The 20921-nt window shown below is 39.9% G+C and overlaps 1 protein-coding gene across 4 annotated transcripts; it reads right to left on the reverse strand.

The window, feature by feature from the left end:
* Window positions 1-42: 42 nt before the first annotated feature.
* Window positions 43-20484, reverse strand: Wdcp (WD repeat and coiled coil containing). 4 transcript variants are annotated; one of them, XM_074049272.1, is made up of 5 exons: window positions 20368-20461; window positions 19756-19920; window positions 8855-10693; window positions 7623-7737; window positions 43-6497 (listed from the first exon to the last, which is right to left on the reverse strand). In XM_074049272.1, the coding sequence occupies exons 3-5, from the start codon at window positions 10673-10675 to the stop codon at window positions 6280-6282; spliced, it is 2154 nt and encodes a 717-aa protein (XP_073905373.1). In that variant the 5' UTR covers window positions 10676-10693; window positions 19756-19920; window positions 20368-20461; the 3' UTR covers window positions 43-6279. The 4 variants fall into 4 exon arrangements, with proteins under 4 accessions (XP_073905373.1, XP_020015311.2, XP_073905374.1 ...); XM_020159722.2 differs by lacking the exon at window positions 19756-19920 and having other exon boundaries at window positions 20368-20484; XM_074049273.1 differs by lacking the exon at window positions 19756-19920 and having other exon boundaries at window positions 20319-20432.
* Window positions 20485-20921: the final 437 nt, after the last annotated feature.

Below are 20921 nucleotides of genomic sequence, written 5' to 3' on the forward strand. Positions count from 1 at the left end.
GATAGCCTTTTCATCCCACTGCTGGAATCCCATGAGGAGGGGAGGATAAAGGTGTTCAATGTCATTAAACCTGGCCATGTACCTGGGGCATATATCTTCACATGCATTCCTTAGACCAGGGACACCATGTGGGAGCCAGGTTCCTCCTGTCCTCAGGAAGAGACACAAAGTTGAGACTCTAGGGTGACCCAAGGCACAGGTGATGGTGGCTCATATGGATCGGGCCTGGGGAGGGCCCAGAAGTGTTCAACATGAATAAATGTTTGCCAAATGAATGAGGACAGGTTACCCTCATCCTTAAAACCAACAAAAAATAGATTTCTTTCTTTCCTTGGTTTTCTCCTCTTCAAATAATCTGTCTTATTGGTCTCCCCAATCCCTGCCCTTGCTATCTCCTCTGCCTCACCTGCCATGCTTAACCCATTAAACTTGGCCTTGGCCTCCATGACCAAGGAGAGAGTGCTGCTGACAAGATGAAAGGGAGATCTGAGTTTATATGATGCTTCCATCTTTTTCAAGTGACTGGTTGACTTATTTAACAAGTTTGAGCCTCATTTTTTAGTTTTGCATTGTTTTTATTATTATTTTGGTTTTGTTTAGTTTTTGTTTGAGGTGGGATCTATGTTGCCCAAGATGGCCCTGAACTCCTGGGTTCAAGTGATCCTCCCACCTAGCTGCTTGAGTAGCTGGACATTTGTTTGAACAAATGTGTTAGTACACCTCAGGATGGCTGAGTGGATTGAATGAATAATGTCTGACCAAATATACCAGACCAAAGAAACTCTCAATGCTACTCAACCAATGCTGACCATTCCATTTAAAAATCCTGTCTTGGGCCTTGGGGGTGTGGCTCAAGTGGTAGTGTACCTGCTTTGCAAGCACGAAGCCCTGGGTTCAAACCCCAATGACACCCAAAAAACCAAAACAAAAACAATGAGTTATCACTTAACCCCAGTGATAATGGTTATCCAAAACAGACAAAAGATAACAATCACTGTCAAGGATATGGTGAAAGGGAACTCTTTACACATTGTTGGTGGGAATATAGATTAGTATATCCATTATGGAAAACAGCATGGAGGTTCCTCAAAATTAAAAATAGAATTACCATAAAATCTGGCAATCCCAGTTTGGGGTATATACCCAAAGAAAATAGAATTAGCATGTGAAAGAGACATTTGCACCTAGCATGGTGACTCATGCATGTAAATCTAGCTATTCAAGAGGATCAGGGTTTAAGACCAACCTAGGCAAAAAATAAATAAATAAATAAATCCATGAGACACCATCTCAATCAAAAAAAAAAAGCTGTGCATGGTGGCACACCTGTCATCCCAGCTATGTGGCAAACATAAATAGGATCATGGCTCAGGCTAGCTTAGGCATAAAAGCAAGACCCTATTTGAAAAATAATTAAAGCAGTGCTTCAGACCTGTAATCCTAGCTACTCAGGAGGCAAGAGATCAGGAGAGTCATGGTTCAAAACCAGTCCTGGCAAATAGCTCACAAGACCCTATCTTGGAAAAAAACCATGACAAAAATAGTGGAGTGGTTCAAAATGTAGGCCCTGAGTTAATACCCTAGCACTCCAAAAAAAAAAAAAGAATTACAGCAAAAAGGGCCGGCTGGGAATCGTGACTCACGTATCTGGCTTACCAAGCACAAGGCCCTGAGTTCAAACCTGAAATCCAACTTAAAAAAAAAAAAAGGAAAAAAAACTGCCACTATTTGTAAATGATATGATTTCCTACACAGAAAACTCCAAAGTAGGCACGGTGGTTCACACCTGTAATTCTAGTACTTGGGAGGTTGAGACAGGATAATCAATGGATCAAGACCAGCCTAGGTTACAAAGCAAGAACCTGTCTCAAAAAAATAAAAAATAATAATCTATAAATTATTAGAATTAACAAGAGAATACAGAAAGGTATTTTGGTATAAGATGAACAAAAACTAACTGTATTACACCACCGACAAATATAAAGCATAATTATATAAAAAATATGTTTTTAACAATTGCCACCAAAAATGAAGTACCTGGGAATACATAAAAAAGATGTGGCAGGAGGATAAAAGAGAATGATGGAGGGGGTGAATTCAACTATGATATATTGTAAGAACTTTTGTAAATGTCACAATGTATTCCCAGCATAACAATAATTTAAAAAAATGTGGAAAGACTTCTGCTACTAGCCAGGATACAGCAATAGAGACTAGAGTGAGCCTCCTGCCTGAAACAACAAACAGTGGACAAATATAAGAAAGAACAGTTTTTAAGACACTGAGTATCAGGAAAAGGAGGATGAGAGATGAAAAGAAATGAAATGAGTCTTACGCCTGCCCCACCATACTGCCTTGAGGAAGATTCCAGACCACAGTGCAGGGAGTTTTTTGGGAGCCCAGAAAACTGAATTGTGCAGACAGAATATTGGAAATGAAAGTGCACCACAGAACAGAACTGGGAGATCTGCAGAGGGGCACCTTGATTAATCAGCAGAGTATCAATTAAAGATAAAAATTCAATAGAAGGGAAGAAGTTTAAGATAAACGAGACTTCACAGAAATTAAAATGTCTGAGGGCTAAGGATGTAGGTCAATGGTGAGTGCTTCCCAAGCATGCGTGAGGCCCTGGGTTCAATCCCTAGCCCCACCAAAAAAAAAAAAATTTGTTCAACAAACCATACCATGAAGAAAAAGATGAAAGGAGGGTGAATATGGTTGAGGTACTTTATATACTTATATGAAAACAGAACAATGAAACATTGAAACGTCGATATCATTAAAATGATAGTATGGATGAACCTAACCAAGGTACATTGTAAGCATACATGGAAATGTCACAACGAGACCTTCTGTACAACTAATATACGCTAATAAAAATGTTAGATAAATAAAACTATTTCAGGACTGGAAAAAAGACAAATCACAAACTAGACAAAGAAAAGATAGTAGCAACAGGTATTGATGACATTTAGAATATATTAAGAATTCTTACAATTCAACATGAAAAAGACAACCTAACAAATCTTGGAGAAAGTCATGAACAAGCATTTTGCCAAAGAGAAAATGTGAATGGCTAATAAATATAAAACCCATTGTCAAACTGCAAGTAAATACTAGGATCACAGTGAGATACCATTTAAAACTACTAGACAGCCAAGAATCATATGCCTGTAATCCCAGCTATTCAGAAGGAGGAGGTAGCAAGCTCCAGAGGTCAAGATCAACTGGGCAAAGTTAGGGAGCACCTATCTCAAAAACAAAAAAAAAATAAAAGGGACCAGGGGTGTGGCTCAAAAGGTCGAGCATTTGCCTAGCAAGTCTGAGGCTGAGAGTTCAATTACCAGTACCACAAAAACAAATAACTACCAGACTGTCAAACACTGGTGGCTCACGTCTATAATCCTAGCTACAAAGGAGGCAGAGATCAGGAGGATCGAAGTTCGAAGCCAGCCTGGGCAATAGTTCAGAGACCCTATCAAATATCCAACATACGTACATATGTATGTACACACATGTGTACACATACACACACACACACCAGACACACACACACACCCAGGCTGGTGGAGAGGCTCAAGTGGTGGAGTGCCTGCCTAACAAGCATGAGGCCCTGAATTCAAATCCCAGTACTGCCAAAAAAAATTTAAAAACCCTACCAGACTGTCAAAAATTAAGCAGCATTGATCATGAAGAACAAGAGCTCTAACACATTGCAATTAGAAGTGGAAAATGATATAATTCCTTTGGAAAATAATGTGGCATTATCTCATGAACTGAGCCTACACACTCCCTGACCCTACACAGATTTTTCAAACTCTTCTGTAAGGATTATTAAAGTAATATGGTTTATAATCTCAAAAACAAAACCATGAACAAGCCAAATGTCCATAACTGGAGTATGGATAAATTATGTCAACTCAAAATAGCGAAAGTAATACAATATACACATAAGAAGGATAAATCTCAGAAAAACTCCTCTTTACAAAGAAACAAAAGGCACAAAGAAATGAAAATTACAACTATCAAAACATGTTACCTCTGGTGGTATGGGGACAGGATCAAGAAGGGACACAAAAGACCATGAAAGGTGTCTGATAATGTTCTGGTTCTTAAATTATGTGGTAGACAGTTCATTTTATTATTAGGCTATCTTATTCCATACATATGATATATCCATGTATAGCAAATACATAATAATAAAAAATAAATAGCATGTATTAAATAATACCCACTCAAAAATTGAGAAAAAGTTGGGTGCAAAATGAGATTTGTAAATAATATCTTTGTTTATGCAAAATATCTTCAATGTAACACTAAACAGCAATTTAAAGAATTTAGTGTTTCTTTCCCCATCTCCAAAACCAGCAAACACTGCATTGGTTTTCACTGTTCCAATGATCATAATAGCTGACGCCAAGGAAACTCTTGTATAAGAGTTGTTATGAAATCAGATTTGTTATAAAGAAAGAATTTACATTCTGGACTGGGGCTGCCACAAGAAGAAACACAATGATAACCTATACATATGTAAAATCAAGAGCATTTCTCTATACCAGTAATAATCATAACAAAGATACCATGGAAACATTCAAAGCAACCTCAACCTCTCTCTATTAGTGATTTTATGGAAGACTCATCCACAGGATTTTGTCATAAGAAATGGTGATGAGACATCTTGAGGCATCCACATTGATTTTACTCAAGGGTCCCTCTAACAGTTGTGATTTCACCACATCCCAGACACTTCCTTGGCAAATGGAGTCAGGCCTCAGACCATCTTCGGCCACCACTCTCAAGCCATTGATTAGTGATGAGTGGCCTCTCTTTCCATTATCCCACCAGCTGCCTAATGCATCTGAACCACAAAATGGATCCTTGCTTCCTTTCTAGCCCAGCTCCATCTTCATAAACTATAACAGACAGGAGTCTCCGAGGGCAACAAAGTATTTTCTTTCTGGATAATTTTAAAGGAAGGCAGGGGAAGTCTGTGTGCTAATGGAATTTAGATGGCTGAAACAATTATCTGCAGATGTGCTCTGTCTTGCCACACCCTGATCAATGGGCTGTGCTGCCGTGACTGAAACCTGTGATTCTGTCTGAAGGCAGTAAGAACTGTTGTGTCCATCTGAAGGGATTTTGGGATTCTGCCCAATATCCTAAGCTGGTACTTTACTCATAAGGATAATAAACAGATACGCTTTATATATAATGATATTTTATTTTTAGTGGTACTGGGATTGGAACTCAGGGCCTCATGCTTGCTAGGCAGGCACTCTACAACTTTAGCCACTCCATCAGCTCTAAACTGGCACACTATCTCAGATTCAGTGAAATTATCACCTTTCAGAAATATTTTCTCTCATAGATTCTCTACTAGTCTTGAAGAAAGAAGGGGAAAGAAAAATATCAAAATTGAAGCAACAAGTTGGGCTAGGGGTGCAGCACATTGGGAGAGCACTTGCCTAGCATATACAAGGCCCTATGTTTAATCCCCAGCACCACTAAAAATGGACAAGTTAACTACTTGGAGGAAAACAGGAAATTTTTATGAACGTAAAAGAAAATAAAACGACAAATGTTAGGGAGAAAATCCTGAGTTCAGCACACAGTCATGCCTGAAGACTAGCGTGTGCTTGACATCACACAATTATCAGCATCAGCACGAGGTCAGGTGGAACCCTGTTGGGTCAAATCACTTGATATCTCATTCAAAACTTGGGACAGAGTTTAGCAGTCTCTGGACCTCAGTCAGAATTGTTTAAGGAGGCAGGAGGGTTAGGTTGAAATCTCTGGAGGCAAGACCACCAGAACTAACTCCTGATCCACGCATCCCTGGGAGCCCAAGTGAGACTTTTGGCTTCCTCTGCACTCCGCTAACACCTGCTGGCTTGAAGTTAGAAAGGATATATGCTGGAGCTTGTGCTCTCCAGAAGCACTCCTTACCCTCATCTTAAGCCAAGGAAACGACCTAGAACAATGCCAAGGTATCTGTTAAGTGCTCCTAAGACAGCCTTAACCCAGCTTTGGGCAGGGGACACAATGCCTCATAGTAACCATAAAACACAATCCATATGGTACCACAGTATTGTTTCATTCTGGGAATTCTGCTCTTATACAAAACCACGGTCATGAATACATAAACTTTCAGAGCCATCTAACGCAGATGAGCAACTACAGCAACACAATGTAAACCTCACCAGTGAGAGTCCATGGTGCAAAACTCCTTGTTTGTCATGGCTGCATGTAAAAAGCTACAAATCCAATACTCCACAAGTATCAGGCTGCTCTGTCTAAATGGTTAGAGGAGCCAGTGGTATCGAAACTCTGGGTGGTCAGGTCTCCAAAGACTTCAGGATCTTGGCTATGAGAGAGTAAGTCTCTGGAGACATTTGACCTGCACAGGAGGCCATCTCTCACAATGACAGTCTGGGTGGCTGTGAAAGTTAATGGGATGAAGCCTTCACTGTCAGCAGAGAGAAGGATCCAGTGGGAATCTGCAAAGTAAAATACACACACAGGCAATTTAGGATACTTATCCAATTCTAAATAAAGAAAAAGATACCAAAAAAAAAAAAAAAAAAACAAGAAGAAACAAATGACTACAACTAAGGTCTTTTTGAGTGGAATACAGTAGTTGATATTGAACCTCATCATCCTAAGATTTTACAGAAAATGGGGAGATAAATGGACTATTACTTAGGGTCAGGTTTTATGGCAGGAAAGGCTTGCCAATGGTCATTCAAACTTGGTCACTTAAGCAGAGTGAAGGGACATACATTTTCACCAGGGCAGGCATTCATTATCCAGTGAGTGATATGTATACAAGTTTGTGTGTGAGTGTATATGTGTTCATGTTAAGAGCTGTGTGTGGAAGATTCTTCCCTTATCTCAGAGATATGCACCAGTTTCTCCAGAAACTATATGAATTTGAGAGCAGCTACTCTATGAAAGAATACTGTTCATTCTGTAGGTCCATACTAACCTACAGACATCTAAGGAGGGTGAGCTGACCAGAGATAGACCCATATAATCCTGAATGGTCACCCAGGAGCACTAGCAGAATACATGCTTGGACCACCTCTGGTTGCTTCAAGTCTAATGTGTCTCACCTTTTGACCCTGTGATTTTGCTTCTGAAAATCTATACTCCCAAAATAACATAAAATATGCAGAGAGGTTTTGGTTAGTGTTATTTACAATGGTGAAAGAATTAAAACCACCTAAAAGTGTCAAAGAAAATATGGCAAAGTAAAATAGGGCATACTTCAGAACTGACTGACATTCTTCAGTGCTGCTGATTTTTATATTTTAGTGCAATAGGCAGACAGGATGTTGTTATATAATTTCCTTGCAGCTGTTATATATTGCTGTGTAACTCTTTTCTAGTTTTTCCATGTGTACGTTTAATTTCTCCATCTAGGATGTGAGTTCCCTAAGGGAAAAAAACTGTATTTTCTATGTGTTCTGCATCTATAACAGGCCTAGGTAATACATTAGGCAGTTAATAGTATTTGTTAACTATTTAGCAAATCACCGAATGGTTGGTATATGTCATTTACATTACTAGTGGGAGCTGAAAAATAGATGGTATAGGGATAGGGTGTTCTGAACTTAACCTACCATGCAGCATCTCCACGAGGGAGAGGCCAAACGTCTGCTGAACTGTACTGAGCCTTAGTTTGCCATTGCAGAGAAGCACCACTCTTTTCTCAGCAGGACCTACATAACAAGGTTTCTTCAAACAAAAAATAAAAGTTGTTATCCTGATTGCAAAAGCAATGGAGTTAACATTTCCTAAGATAGAATATGAAGCTGTATGTGGTGATGCGTGCCTATAATACCAGCACTTGTGAGCTGAGGCAGGAGGATCATGAGTTCGAGGCTAGCTCAGGCTACATAGTAAGACCCAGTCTCAGATAGACAAATAAGCAACAAACCAATCTCATCTATTAACACTATCAACTAGACTTTAGTTTTTGGGGTTCTTTTTTTTTTTTGGCAGTATGTGGGGTTTGAATTCAGGGCCTACACCTTGAGCCATCCCACTAGCCCTTTTTTTTGTGAAGGAATTTTTTTAGATAGGGTCTTGAGTACTATTTGTCTGGGCTGGCTTTGAACTGTGATTCTCCTAATCTCTGACTCCTGAGTAGCTAGGATTATGAGCGTGAGCCACCGTCACCTGGCTAAATGAGGAGCTCTTTGCTGTGTTGGTTTGCACAACTAACAGATCAGAACAAAATACAACCTTAATTTACTTTCCCTCTTGCTCTACTCTTTCCTCAGGGTAAAAGTGTGAAACTATGAGTTGACTCTCCTAGGACATGACCAATACATGAAGATCAATGGATAGTGGCCTGGGAGGCAGATCCAATGGTGAGGAACAATTATTGACTGATTTAGAGGCAGACAAAAATCTTCACAATTGCTTTGTTGAGTGGAAAAAAAAAAAAAAAAAACCAAGAAAGACTGCCCTAAGTGGTTAGTATCTGAGGATTTGCAGAAGTAAAACAAATTTACCTAGTTAGGGCTGGCGAAGTGGCTCAAGTGGCACAGTGCCTGCCTAGTAACTGTGAGGCCTTGAGTTCAAATCCCAGTGCCATTATAAAAACACACACACTCAAAACACCTAGCTTAAAAAAAGTACAAAGGCAAATAAATGATTTCTAAGAAATTTTAAAGTCATAGCTGGGCAACAGTGGTTCATGTCCAGCACAAAAAAATGGTGGAGTGGCTCAAGGTGTAGGCCCTAAGTTCAAACTCCAGTACTGCCAAAAAAAAAAAAAAATCTTAAAGTCGTTAAAAATTAAGTCATCTTATTGGGTATTCATGCCATTGCTCCTCAAAGAAATTACCTGATAAATGACGTGAACATAAGGGGGATCCTGAGAGGGTGGATATGCTGGAGAGGATTTCTTCTCCATATGTACAAAATCCATGAGTTCAAAAAGATACTGCTGCATTTCAATCAGGTTTCTAGATACATCTTCCAGTTCCTTAGATAGCTGGTAAACTTCCTTTTCCTTTTGTAAGTTCTCTCTTTGAGGCAGTTTAGCAGGTTCTGGTGTGCTGGTGTGGTCTGGTGTTCTGCTTGGTCTAGGCAATGTTGCCCAGACCCAGGAAGGCCTATGGAGTGTTTCCAGTGCAAGGGAACCTTCAGAGATACTAGACAGGGGACTTGTGATTTCTTTAACAAGGGTTCTTCCAGGCCTTCCACTCTGACAAGTGGTATTAGCTGTTAACAACGGCCCTCTGTTTTGGTGGCAAAAATCTGGGGAAAGACTTTCAGTTAACTTTTCTCTATTTGCTTTATTTAACAGAGTACTGAAAGTAGAGTAGGCACTCTGGCTCTCATTGGATGTTACTAAAGAGTCTTCTCCCAACATTACTTTTCTAACAGCCAAGCGAATGATATACTCATCAGACTCTGAAGAAGGAAGAAATGCAGTATCAGTGGACTTTTGTTTTCCTACCAAAATTAGCAATAATTTGTCTGTCAAGAAACACATGCCTTTTGGTCTTTCATTACTTTCTAACTGAAATTGCTGAGTGTTTGCCAGAGAAGATGGGACAACAGAATAGATCAAAATTCTATTACAAGTATTGGAAGCCAGTGCCACTACCTGTGCTTTGGGATTAAATGCTATTAGATCAGGAACCAGGATGCCCGGAACAGTGACTTTTCTGGTCATGGTGACTGCTTCCTTAAAGGTCACAAGAACCAAATGTGAAGAATCCTGGCCTGTTCCTGTCAAGTAGTCCTTTTTCCTTAGAGAAATAAGAGAACTCCCCTCAGACTCAGATTGGTTGAAACGTATATGAGTTAGATCCAGAGGATCTGAAAAGGCAGGAGAAACTGAGATTTCAGAATTTGCTTCAGAAGTAATTGCCCCCTTTCCCATACAGGGCATTTCACCAATGATTGGAAGAATATTTAGGTCAATGTCTTCGCCATTGGGTGGGATGTCAAAGGTTTCAGCTGCATTTAAACTACAAATCTTACCCAGTGGAAGCTCAGTGGCTATAGCAATCTGTGAGTCCACAGTGGCTATGATGGAGCGCACATAGCTGTCCACATCAAACACTGGGCAGAAGGAGCACCTGTGGAGAGTCTTCCCAGCACTGTCCCAAATATAAGAATGAAGGCTACTGCCTGCTGCCACCACCAGTCGCTGGCCATCCTGGGTCCAACATGCACAGTGAATGCGGCTCTGGGTGTTGATGTTCAGTTTTACCCGGGAAGTGTTACAATAAACCTTAGGAAAAACGGAGACATCCTTTGCAGTCAACACAGTAAAGACAGCACTGTTTGGGCACCACACACAGCCCTGGGGAAGAACAGGGAGTGATTCCTTAATCTCAGAGGTCTGAGATATTGTCCATTTGCTTGACCCCAAGGTGCTGGGACACAGCTGCCACACAGTGACATGCTTCTTATGCTGAACAGCAAGCAGAGTAGGCATATCATTGCCAGGTGGGGCCCAAGAGAGCCCAAAGACATGGTCAAACTGCCCAATGACTTTGGAGTCCCCAAACTTGACCTCTCCACTGTGAAGCTGTAAATCAGTCAAGATTACTTGATTCCCGTCAGTCCAGGCAAGGCCATGGGTTGGGTGTATTGCTTGATAAAGCGTGTTCAGTCCAGTCCTGAGCAGTTTTCCTTTCCCCAGCTCCATCCTTTCTATAAAGATTATCTGAAATGGTTATGAAGGAAAGTTACACCTTGAAAAAAATAATCAGACAAATGCAGAATGTAGGACATTTTATGAGATAACTGACTTGGACCCTTCACAGGTTAACACTGTTGGGGGATAAAAGGACAGGAAGAATGTTGTCAGTTAAGAGACGACTAAGCCATAATAAGCAAATGCGATGTATAAACTTTGGTTAGATCTTGAATTGAGGAAATAAAGTTTTCTACCAAAAAAAGGATAGTTTTAGAAGTGGAGAAATTTGAATATGGAGTGGATATTAGAAGACACTGTGGGCTGGGGATGTAGCTCAGTGGGAGAACATGTGCTTAGCATGTATGAAGCCTAGCTTCAATCCCCAGCAGCACACACATATACATGCATGTACACATATACACACCAAGATATTGTGGAGTTACTAATTTTAACATGGCACTGTAACGACCTATTGTTAATAACTACTGAATTCAGACTTAGGTGGTGTTGTTATTTAAGTTGGAAAAATTTAAAGTCAAAAACTTGGGAAAAGCCTACTCCATCATCTAATTTCTATTCATCCTTTCACTGTCAAATCAAAGAATAACATATTCATGTCTCTGACTATTAGCATTTACTTCAACTATTTCCAAAATGGCTTTCACCTCTCTACTGAAATGACACTCAAAAATTACTGTTTCTATTTCTACTTCATCACATCCAAAAGCACTTAGGTATTTTCAGAACATTTTCACCTTCCTTATTGAATTTGATCTTTGCACCCATCCTTCACAATAATGTAAAGTAGGTTAGGCACCAACTTCTTATTCTGTGTAAGTTTTATCTTCCCATCTCCAAGGCATTTGAATTACTAAAGAAACACATGCTCAAACTGAAAAAGAATGTATGAAAACAATTCCATTTACAATAGCCTAAAAAAAAAATCAAATACCTAGGTGTAAACCTAACAAAGGATGTGAACAACCTCTACAAGGAAAACTATAAACCTCTGAAGAAAGAGATTGAGGAAGACTATAGAAAGTGGAGAGATCTCCCATGCTCATGGATTGGTAGAATCAACATAGCAAAAATGTCTATACTCTCAAAAGTAATCTACATGTTTAATGCAATTCCCATCAAAATCCCAATGACATTCATTAAAGAGATTGAAAAATCTACCGTGAAATTTATATGGAAACACAAGAGGCCAAGAATAGCCAAGGCAATACTCAGTCAAATGAACAATGCTGGAGGTATCACAATACCTGACTTCAAACTATATTACAAAGCAGTAACGATAAAAACAGCATGGTACTGGCACAAAAACAGACATGAAGACCAGTGGAGCAGAACAGAGGACCCAGATATGAAGCCACACAACTATAACCAACTTGTCTTTCACAAAGGAGCTAAAAATATACGATGGAGAAATACCAGCCTCTTCAACAAAAACTGCTGGGAAAACTGGTTAGCAGTTTGCAAAAAACTGAAACTAGATCCATGTATATCACCCTATACCAAGATTAACTCAAAATGGATCAAGGATCTTAATATCAGACCCCAAACTCTAAAGTTGATACAGGAAAGAGTAGGAAATACTCTGGAGTTAGTAGGTATAGGTAAGAACTTTTTCAACGGAACCCCAGCAGCACAGCAACTAAGAGATGGCATAGATAAATGAGACCTCATAAAACTAACAAGATTCTGTTCATCAAAAGAAATGGTCTCTAAACCATTTCAAATAGTCTCTGTGAGAACACTCACAGAGTGGGAGAAAATATTTGCCAGCTACACATCAGACAAAGGACTGATAACCAGAATATATAGGGAACTTAAAAAACTAAATTCTCCCAAAACTAATGAACCAATAAAGAAATGGGCAAGTGAACTAAACAGAACTTTCTCAAAGAAGAAATTCAAATGGCCAAAAAACACATGAAAAAATGCTCACCATCTCTAGCAATAAAGGAAATGCAAATTAAAACCACACTAAGATTCCACCTCACCCCTGTTAGAATAGCCATCATCAGCAACAGGTGTTGGCGAGGATGTAGGGAAAAAGGAACCCTCTTACACTGTTAGGGGGATGTAAACTAGTACAACCACTCTGGAAAAAAATTTGGAGGCTACTTAAAAAGCTAAACATTGATCTACCATTTGATCCAGCAATACCACTCTTGGGGATATACCCAAAAGACTGTGACACAGGTTACTCCAGAGGCACCTGCACACCCATGTTTATTGCGGCACTATTCACAATAGCCAAGTTATGGAAACAGCCAAGATGCCCCACCACTGACAAATGGATTAAGAAAATGTGGTATTTATACACAATGGAATTTTATTCAGCCACGAAGAAGAATGAAATGTTATCATTCGCAGGTGAATGGATGGAATTGGAGAACATCATTCTGAGTGAGGTTAGCCTGGCCCAAAAGACCAAAAATCGTATGTTCTCCCTCATATGTGGACATTAGATCAAGGGCAAACACAACAAGGGGATTGGACTTTGAGCACATGATAAAAGCAAGAGCACATAAGGGAGAGGTGAGGATAGGTAAGACACCTAAAAAATTAGCTAGCATTTGTTGTCCTTAATGCAGAGAAACTAAAGCAGATACCTTAAAAGCAACTGAGGCCAATAGGAAAAGGGGACCAGGAACTAGGGAAAAGGTGAGATCAAAAAGAATTAACCTAGAAGGTAACACACATGCACAGGAAATCAATGTGAGTCAACTCCCTGTATAGCTATCCTTATCTCAACCAGCAAAAACAGTTGTTCCTTCCTATTATTGCTTATACTCTCTCTTCAACAAAATTAGAGATAAGGGCAAAATAGTTTCTGCTGGGTATTGAGGGGGTGGGGGGGGAGAGGGAGGGGGCAGAGTGGGTGGTCAGGGAGGGTGTGGGGGCCTGGGGGAGAAATGACCCAAGTCTTGTATGAACATATGAATAATAAAATAATTAAAAAAAAAAAAAAGAAAGAAACACATGCTCAGTTCAATGAAACTCAAAGATTCCAGAAGTGTCCAAAGCAAAGCAAACTTTCTTTCACCCCTGTTTATCCACCTCACCAAATCTTAAGACCTTGATAAAAGCATGTTTAGCAATTTGGTGTGCAGTCTTGGAAATTGTTAAAGAAACCTACAAAAATATATCAAAGACTTTTTTTTTTTTAAGAAAAAATGGAATTTAAGTTACAGTTCTTGGGTATTATTGGGTATTAGCAACAGAAAACACTATGGTTAGTTAACTTAAGGGAAAAAAAAGAAACCTCAAGAGACAGAAAGTAGAAGGGTGGCTGCTAGGGGATAGGAGGAGGGGAAATGGGGCATTACTGTTTTAAAGGACACAGAGTTTCAGTTTTACAAGATCAAAAGAATTATGGAAAGAGATGGCAGCAATTGCTTAAAATTCAGTTGGGGAAGCTACCGGCTGGCTGAGCCTACTTGCCCTAGGTGCCTGGGGGTGGGGGGGGGGGAGAGGGGGAAGGGAGGATTTCCTCACCATTTCTGTAATAGGGAATGAGGGTCTGCCTCTCCCCCAAACTAGGAAGGGTTTTAAAGAAACAGCAAAGGACCACCATAGGAATCATGTTATGTATCTTTCATTGATCTATTTTAAAACATGAATATTTTTTCAGGTTAGTAATATGCATCTGGTTTAATCTTTTTAAAAGGTACACTGGTATCCCAAACACCTGCAAGGTATATTCCATGGACACAATTTATCTCATGATTCTCCTACAGGAAGGAACTTACTTTATGTGGATAGAACCAAAAGTCCGGTGCTCAGTTCTCATCATTTTTCTCTTTTCTTATCCACTCCCATGGTTTTAATTATCACATCCTATGTGATCCACTCAAATTTCTACTGCTCCTCCTGGTTTCCTTGCTGAGTCACAATGGCACTCAAATAATGGAGGGCTTTACATTGTGGTTAATATCAGCCTTGTCCACATTTATTTCAAATTTAATACATATAAAAGAAGAAAATTCTTTTTTCTTGACAGCAGCTGTCTCCATTTCTGTCAATGATAGCACCATTCTTTTTTTTTTTTTTCCTTTTTCTTTTATTATTCATATGTGCATACAAGGCTTGGTTCATTTCTCCCCCCTGCCCCCACCCCCTCCGCCCCCTCCCTCCCCCCCCAATACCCAGCAGAAACTATTTTGCCCTTATTTCTAATTTTGTTGTAGAGAGAGTATAAGCAATAATAGGAAGGAACAAGGGTTTTTGCTGGTTGAGATAAGGACAGCTATACAGGGCATTGACTCACATTGATTTCCTGTGCGTGGGTGTTACCTTCTAGGTTAATTCTTTTTGATCTAACCTTTTCTCTAGTACCTGTTCCCCTTTTCCTATTGGCCTCAGTTGCTTTAAGGTATCTGCTTTAGTTTCTCTGCGTTAAGGGCAACAAATGCTAGCTAATTTTTTAGGTGTCTTACCTATCCTCACCCCTCCCTTGTGTGCTCTTGCTTTTATCATGTGCTCATAGTCCAATCCCCTTGTTGTGTTTGCCCTTGATCTAATGTCCACATATGAGGGAGAACATACGATTTTTGGTTTTTTGAGCCTGGCCTGGTCTTGAACCACAACCCTCCCAATCTCAGCCTCCCAAGTAGCTAGAATTATAGATGTAAGCCACCAGTGCCCACTAGCCATGACCTTTTTACTTATTTATTTTTTTGTGGTACTGGGGCTTGACCTTAGGGCCTACACCTTGAGCCACTCCACCAGCCCTCTTTTCGAAATAGGCTCTCTCAAATTATTTGCTCGGTCTGGCTTCAAACTGCGATCCTCCTGATCTCTGCCTTCTAAGTAGCTAGGATTACAAGCTTGAGTCACTGGCATCCGGCTTAGCCATGAGTTTTTAAGTAAGTGTTCTAACTGGGAATTATTCAAACATTGTGAGGATGAGTTGAAAGCAAAGTTGCCTAGTGTGTAAGGCCCTGAATTCAACCCTCAGTACCAGACAGAAAAGAAAAAAAAAAGCATGATGAAGTATGCCTATAATATAATCCCACTTACTTGGGAAGCCCAGGCAGGAGGACCACTTGAGCCCAGGAATTTGAGACTAGACTGGGCAACATAGGAAAAACTTTTTTTTTTTTTTTAAAAAGCAAAGTCAAGTTGTCACCTCCAACTGGCATGAGGTAGAAAACCTCTAAATTAAATTATATGCAATATATCCAGCCTGGGTAACAAGAACCCAAACTCGAACAAAATAACTTCTATATGTATTGCTATAGAATAATTTCCCTCCCAAAAAGAGCAGTGAAATTAGCAAGATAACCCATTTAATACAGCTAGTATGTGACTATTTATGAAAAATATCTACCTTATATGTCTATAGACATGCATGTATGGATATTTTTACATAAAGATGCAGAAAAAATTCAGGAATGATACATAACAAACCATTCATTCACAGTAGATAGATACTGAGATGGGATGGGGCAGTGTAAAAGACAAAATGGGGTCTTTTACTTATAAGCATGTACTCAAATAGTCTTTGTAACTGAAAGAAAAATACTTAAGTATAAAAATATACTGACTTTATAAAGAACTTTTTGACTTAAAAATAACCTAAATTTTTTTAAATGGCCAAAGAGGCTTGTTTGTTTGATTTTTGGCAGTTCTGGGGATTAAAGCCAGGACCTAGCATATGCTAAGCAATAGTTCTACCACTGAGCTACATCCGCTGTCTCCACCCCCTCATACCCCACAATCAACAGGAAAAACAATGGAGTGGTTCAAGTGGTAGGCACTTGTTTAGCAAGTGCCAGGTCCTGAGTTCAATCCCAGTACTGTCAAAACAAAATAAATAGTAACAAAACAAAAACCTAATCAGATGATCAATAAACATATATGGTCTGGGAGTGTAGTTCAGGGGTAGAGCACTAGCCCAGAAGCCTTGGGTTTGATAGCCAGCATGCATGAAAAAGTGTATAAATCAATGTTTAATCTTGTTAGTTATCAAAAAATCATCTCTCTTACATGCCCATTTCTTCACCACCTACTTCTTACCCCACTCCAAATGGGACTCCTTGTCCAGTCTGCTCTGTAAAGCAGCTCTCACCAATATACCAGTGCCATCCCTGTCACCGAGACTAAATGGACACTTTCAGCTCTGTTTTATCAAGTAATAAGCGTCAAACACAGAACTTGAGAAATTCTTCAGATTCTAAATCCAATGAAATAAATTCTCTACCAGACAGCCTGGTAATCTGCTTTTAACTTATCTGTGAATTCTTCCTGTCTTCTTGCTAGCTTCATGCTTATCCTTAGATCTTGTTGTAAAAAGGAATGATCTGTTATACTTCTATACAGTCAGGTTGAAGTGGTTCTATGGTGGTTTGCTAAATGGAAAAAGAAGTCCCCTGTCATTACTAATGATGAAAACTGCAATCCCACTGGTCTTCTATAGTATTTGTTTTTCTCTAATATCTATTTATGCACTTTTAAAAGATTTTTATTGATAAATAATGCATGATACAGTTTCCTGAGCAGAAAAATTCCTAATGGGCTAATTGTATGAATAACAATTTATATATGACATTTAGGCCATCCAATTCAGTCTAATGTGAGGGTGTGTGTGCACAGAATAGTACAAGAAAAGAATTTGTGAATAAGGGAAAAACAAACATGATAAATTTAGAGAGGTTTTTAGAATAATAAATTTTAGTACTTTTTGTAAAATTTTAGTAATTTTTGTCTTCAGTAACAAGAAATTTGGTGTATTTTTCTCACAAGTGTAACAATTACAAGTATCTTCTCTATTACTTTCTACTTCCATGCTAGTGCAGTCCTATCTCTCCCTTTTCATTAGTGTAGAACAATGAGAGTTCTACACTAGTGTCTTCTTTCCAACACCACCTGGACGTTACATGTTATTAGGCACAATTATCTTTTAAAAAAAAGCACATGGAGCCAGGTGCCAGTGGCTTATGCCTATAATCCTAGCTACTCAGGAGGCAGAAATCAGGAGGATCATAGTTCACAGCCAGCCCTGGGCAAATAGTACATGGGACCCTATCTCAAAAATATCCAATGTAAAAAAGGACTGGCAGAGTGGCTCAATCAATAGAGCACCTGCTTTGCAAGCACAAAGCCCTGAGTTCAAACCCCAGTCCCAACCCCCCAAAAAAAGAGAGAGGGGAAAAAAAAAAAAAGCACAAGGTTTTTCAGGTTTGTTTTTGGCCCTTCTGTTCTTTCAAGGGCACAGTGGGAGATTTTATGCCTACCATGCCGAAGACCTACAAAAAGATAATTTAAAGTTCTTTCACTAGCAGGACATTTAAGGTCATAGATGATCTGTTATGGATATACCTTTCCGAGTTGATCTCTATGATCATAAAGGGCCTATAGAGGAATTGGGGGAAGCAGTACACATTCATGTGACAATACACAGGATGACCTGAGAAGAAAGCTAACAGGGACCATGAAATAGTCTGAATGCCACAATGAAAAAGTGAACCAAGTTTATGGCTATTTCAACAGAGAAAAAAACAGATTCAGAAGATGCTTCTCCAGCTGATGGACCAGATAGATAAATCAGATAGGATGAGAGTGGTGAGGAAGAAAAAATTAGGATGACACCCAGATTTTCAGTTTGTGAAATTGCTGAACCATTAACCAGAGATACAGAAGGCAGGTGTGACTCAAGGGTAAGAAGGGTGTGTAGTATATGATAAATTTAGTATTAAATGTGCTTCATAGCTGGGCACCAGTGGCTCACACCTGTAATTCTAGCCATATGGGAGGTTGAGGTCAGGAGGATGAAGGTTCAAGGCCAGCCTGGGCAAATGGTTTGAGATCCATCTCCAAAATAACCACAGCAAAATGGACTGGAGATCTGGCTCAAATGGTAGAGCACCTGCTTTGCAAACAAGAAGCCCTGAGTTCAAATCCCAGTCCCAACAACAAAAAAAAATGTACTTCATGCAAATTGTCTGTAGGGTAGCAAAGTATCATAGGCAATCATAGGTAAGGACTTGGGAGTCCTGGCATAGGGTTAGTAAAGCCAATTAGTGGAGACTCTCCACGTAAACTATCAGAGCCAAGAGGACCAAGGTTCAGATGATCTTCAGGCATTCCCCAATTATTCTGTATCTTTTAAAGACCACTGTATTAGTATAGGGAACAGGTGGTCAGAACCAGACCTGGTGTTCAATATATGACCATTTAATTCTTCTGGTTTTTTTTTTTTTTTTTTTTTGTGGCACTGGGGTTTGAACTCAGGGCTTCACACTTGCTAGACAGGCGCTCTTACTGCTTGAGCCATTCCACCAGCTATAATTCTTGTTTTTAATCTTTAAAAACAACCAGAGAAGGCTGTTTTATAACAGAATCAAGAGACTGAGATGAATTGGAACATTTCCAGTAAATTTAAACAGAGGTATACACTCTCCAAGTTGTGCTTCCACCATAAAATAATTTCAAGTTCTTTACACTTATTTGAAAAAAGAAAGAAAGAAAGGCACAGGGTGCCTGCCTAGCAAGAACAAAGCCCTGAGTTCAAACCTCAGAACCGCCACAAAAAAGAAAGGCACAGGTGAGAATGGGGAGGATGAGGCAGGAGGATGGAGAACTGGAGGCCAACATGAGCAATATAGTAAGACCCTGTGTCCAAAAAAAAAAAAAAAAAATTTACGAAAAACCTCATGCAAAGAAAATTACAACTACATACCTCCAGTTTTTTTTAATGTAATACGTTGGTTTGTTAAACTTTTTCATTCCTAATGTTGTTAAAAGTAAAGTAACTTTCCTTTTAGCAGTTTATTTCAGCAATTATTACAAAAAAAAACTTTTTTGTTGTTGTTGTGGTATGGATTTTGAACTCAGGGCCTTCACCTTGAGCCACTCTACAATCCCCTCTTTTTTTGTTGTTGTTGTTGTTAAGGGTTTTTTCGAGATAGGGTCTCACAAACTATTTGCCCGGGTTGGCTCCGAACCGCGATCCTCCTGATCTCTGCCTCCTGCGTAGCTAGGATTACAAATAGGAGCCACCGACGCCTGGCACAAAAACAACTGAAGAATCAGGTAGTCCCCAGAACCAGAATAGGATCTGGGACGTCCAACATCACCTGATAGCATTTATAGAAAGGAAAGTGAGGTACAGAGACACATAATTGGATTCAGCTTAGCTGGTTACAAGCCTCCTTCAATTAGCCAAATTCAGCTACGGTGATTACACTCTGTTGGTTCGATCTTCAGCCCAGGGCAGGAGCCTCGTCCAAGTCAATGGCCTCCTACAAAATTTTAACACTGTACCACTTTGTATCACATCTTTTTCACTTAAGATTACATATTAGCATTTCCTATGTTAAAGTTTTACAGATTGTTTTTAGAAGCCACTTCACAAATTGAAATTACATAATTTACTGAACTCATTTTTGAGACACCTGGTGGTAGCCAACTTTACCCTACTTTATCGATAAGGGTTTTTACGCATAAAGCATTTGCTTTATTGCCCATGACTTTCTTAAACTATATTTCCAGAGTTACAAGAAGTATATTCACTCGCTTAAACCCACACCGGGATGAGTCCTTATCCTCCACACGCGGGCCCCATTCTCCCCAACTTCTCCCGATGCTTAGATATTCGTCCCCAGCTCCCCAAGGGCCGCCCAACTCCCGCACAGCCCACCTCCGCCTCTCCACATCCTCCAGGCCCGGTAGCACAGGAGACAAAATACCTTTGGTTTCACTGCCCCACAAATAGATCAGGGTCCCGGGAGTCGCCCCAGTCAGGACCACAGGTCAGAAGTCCCGGGCAGCTAACGGAAGCAGAGGCCCCTCAGCCCTCTGATAGGTGACTAGAGACTGGGCGTGCTCCGCAATGCCCCCTGCTAATTGGCTTTCGCATGTGTCACGTTAGAAAAGGGCCCTTCCTACTGACCAATAAGCTCGGGCTTTGCCTCAGGGATCCCTGGGAGTTGTGGTTCCCGTGAAACTACCCACAACAAGCTAACCACTATTTCTACCTCTCAAAGCTGCAGCCCCTTCTCCCAATTCTCATCGGTTCTCTTAGTCTAGGAAAAAGTCGGAAGCCTGGAGTCAAAATGATGTCTTAATTTTGTTCTTTTTGGGAGGAGTGAGTCAGGGTCACCTTTAAAATCCCATAAAATCTCCTTCCAAAAATGTTTGGATTGTGCACAAAACACAATGTCTCTATCGTACACAGTATTCTTATTGTGCATTCAAATGAAGCCGCTTCATAGGCCGGTTCAGATTACAAATGTACCTTCCC

The sequence above is a fragment of the Castor canadensis genome, chromosome 12 (genome assembly GCF_047511655.1).
Source record: "Castor canadensis chromosome 12, mCasCan1.hap1v2, whole genome shotgun sequence".
Lineage (NCBI taxonomy): Eukaryota > Metazoa > Chordata > Mammalia > Rodentia > Castoridae > Castor > Castor canadensis.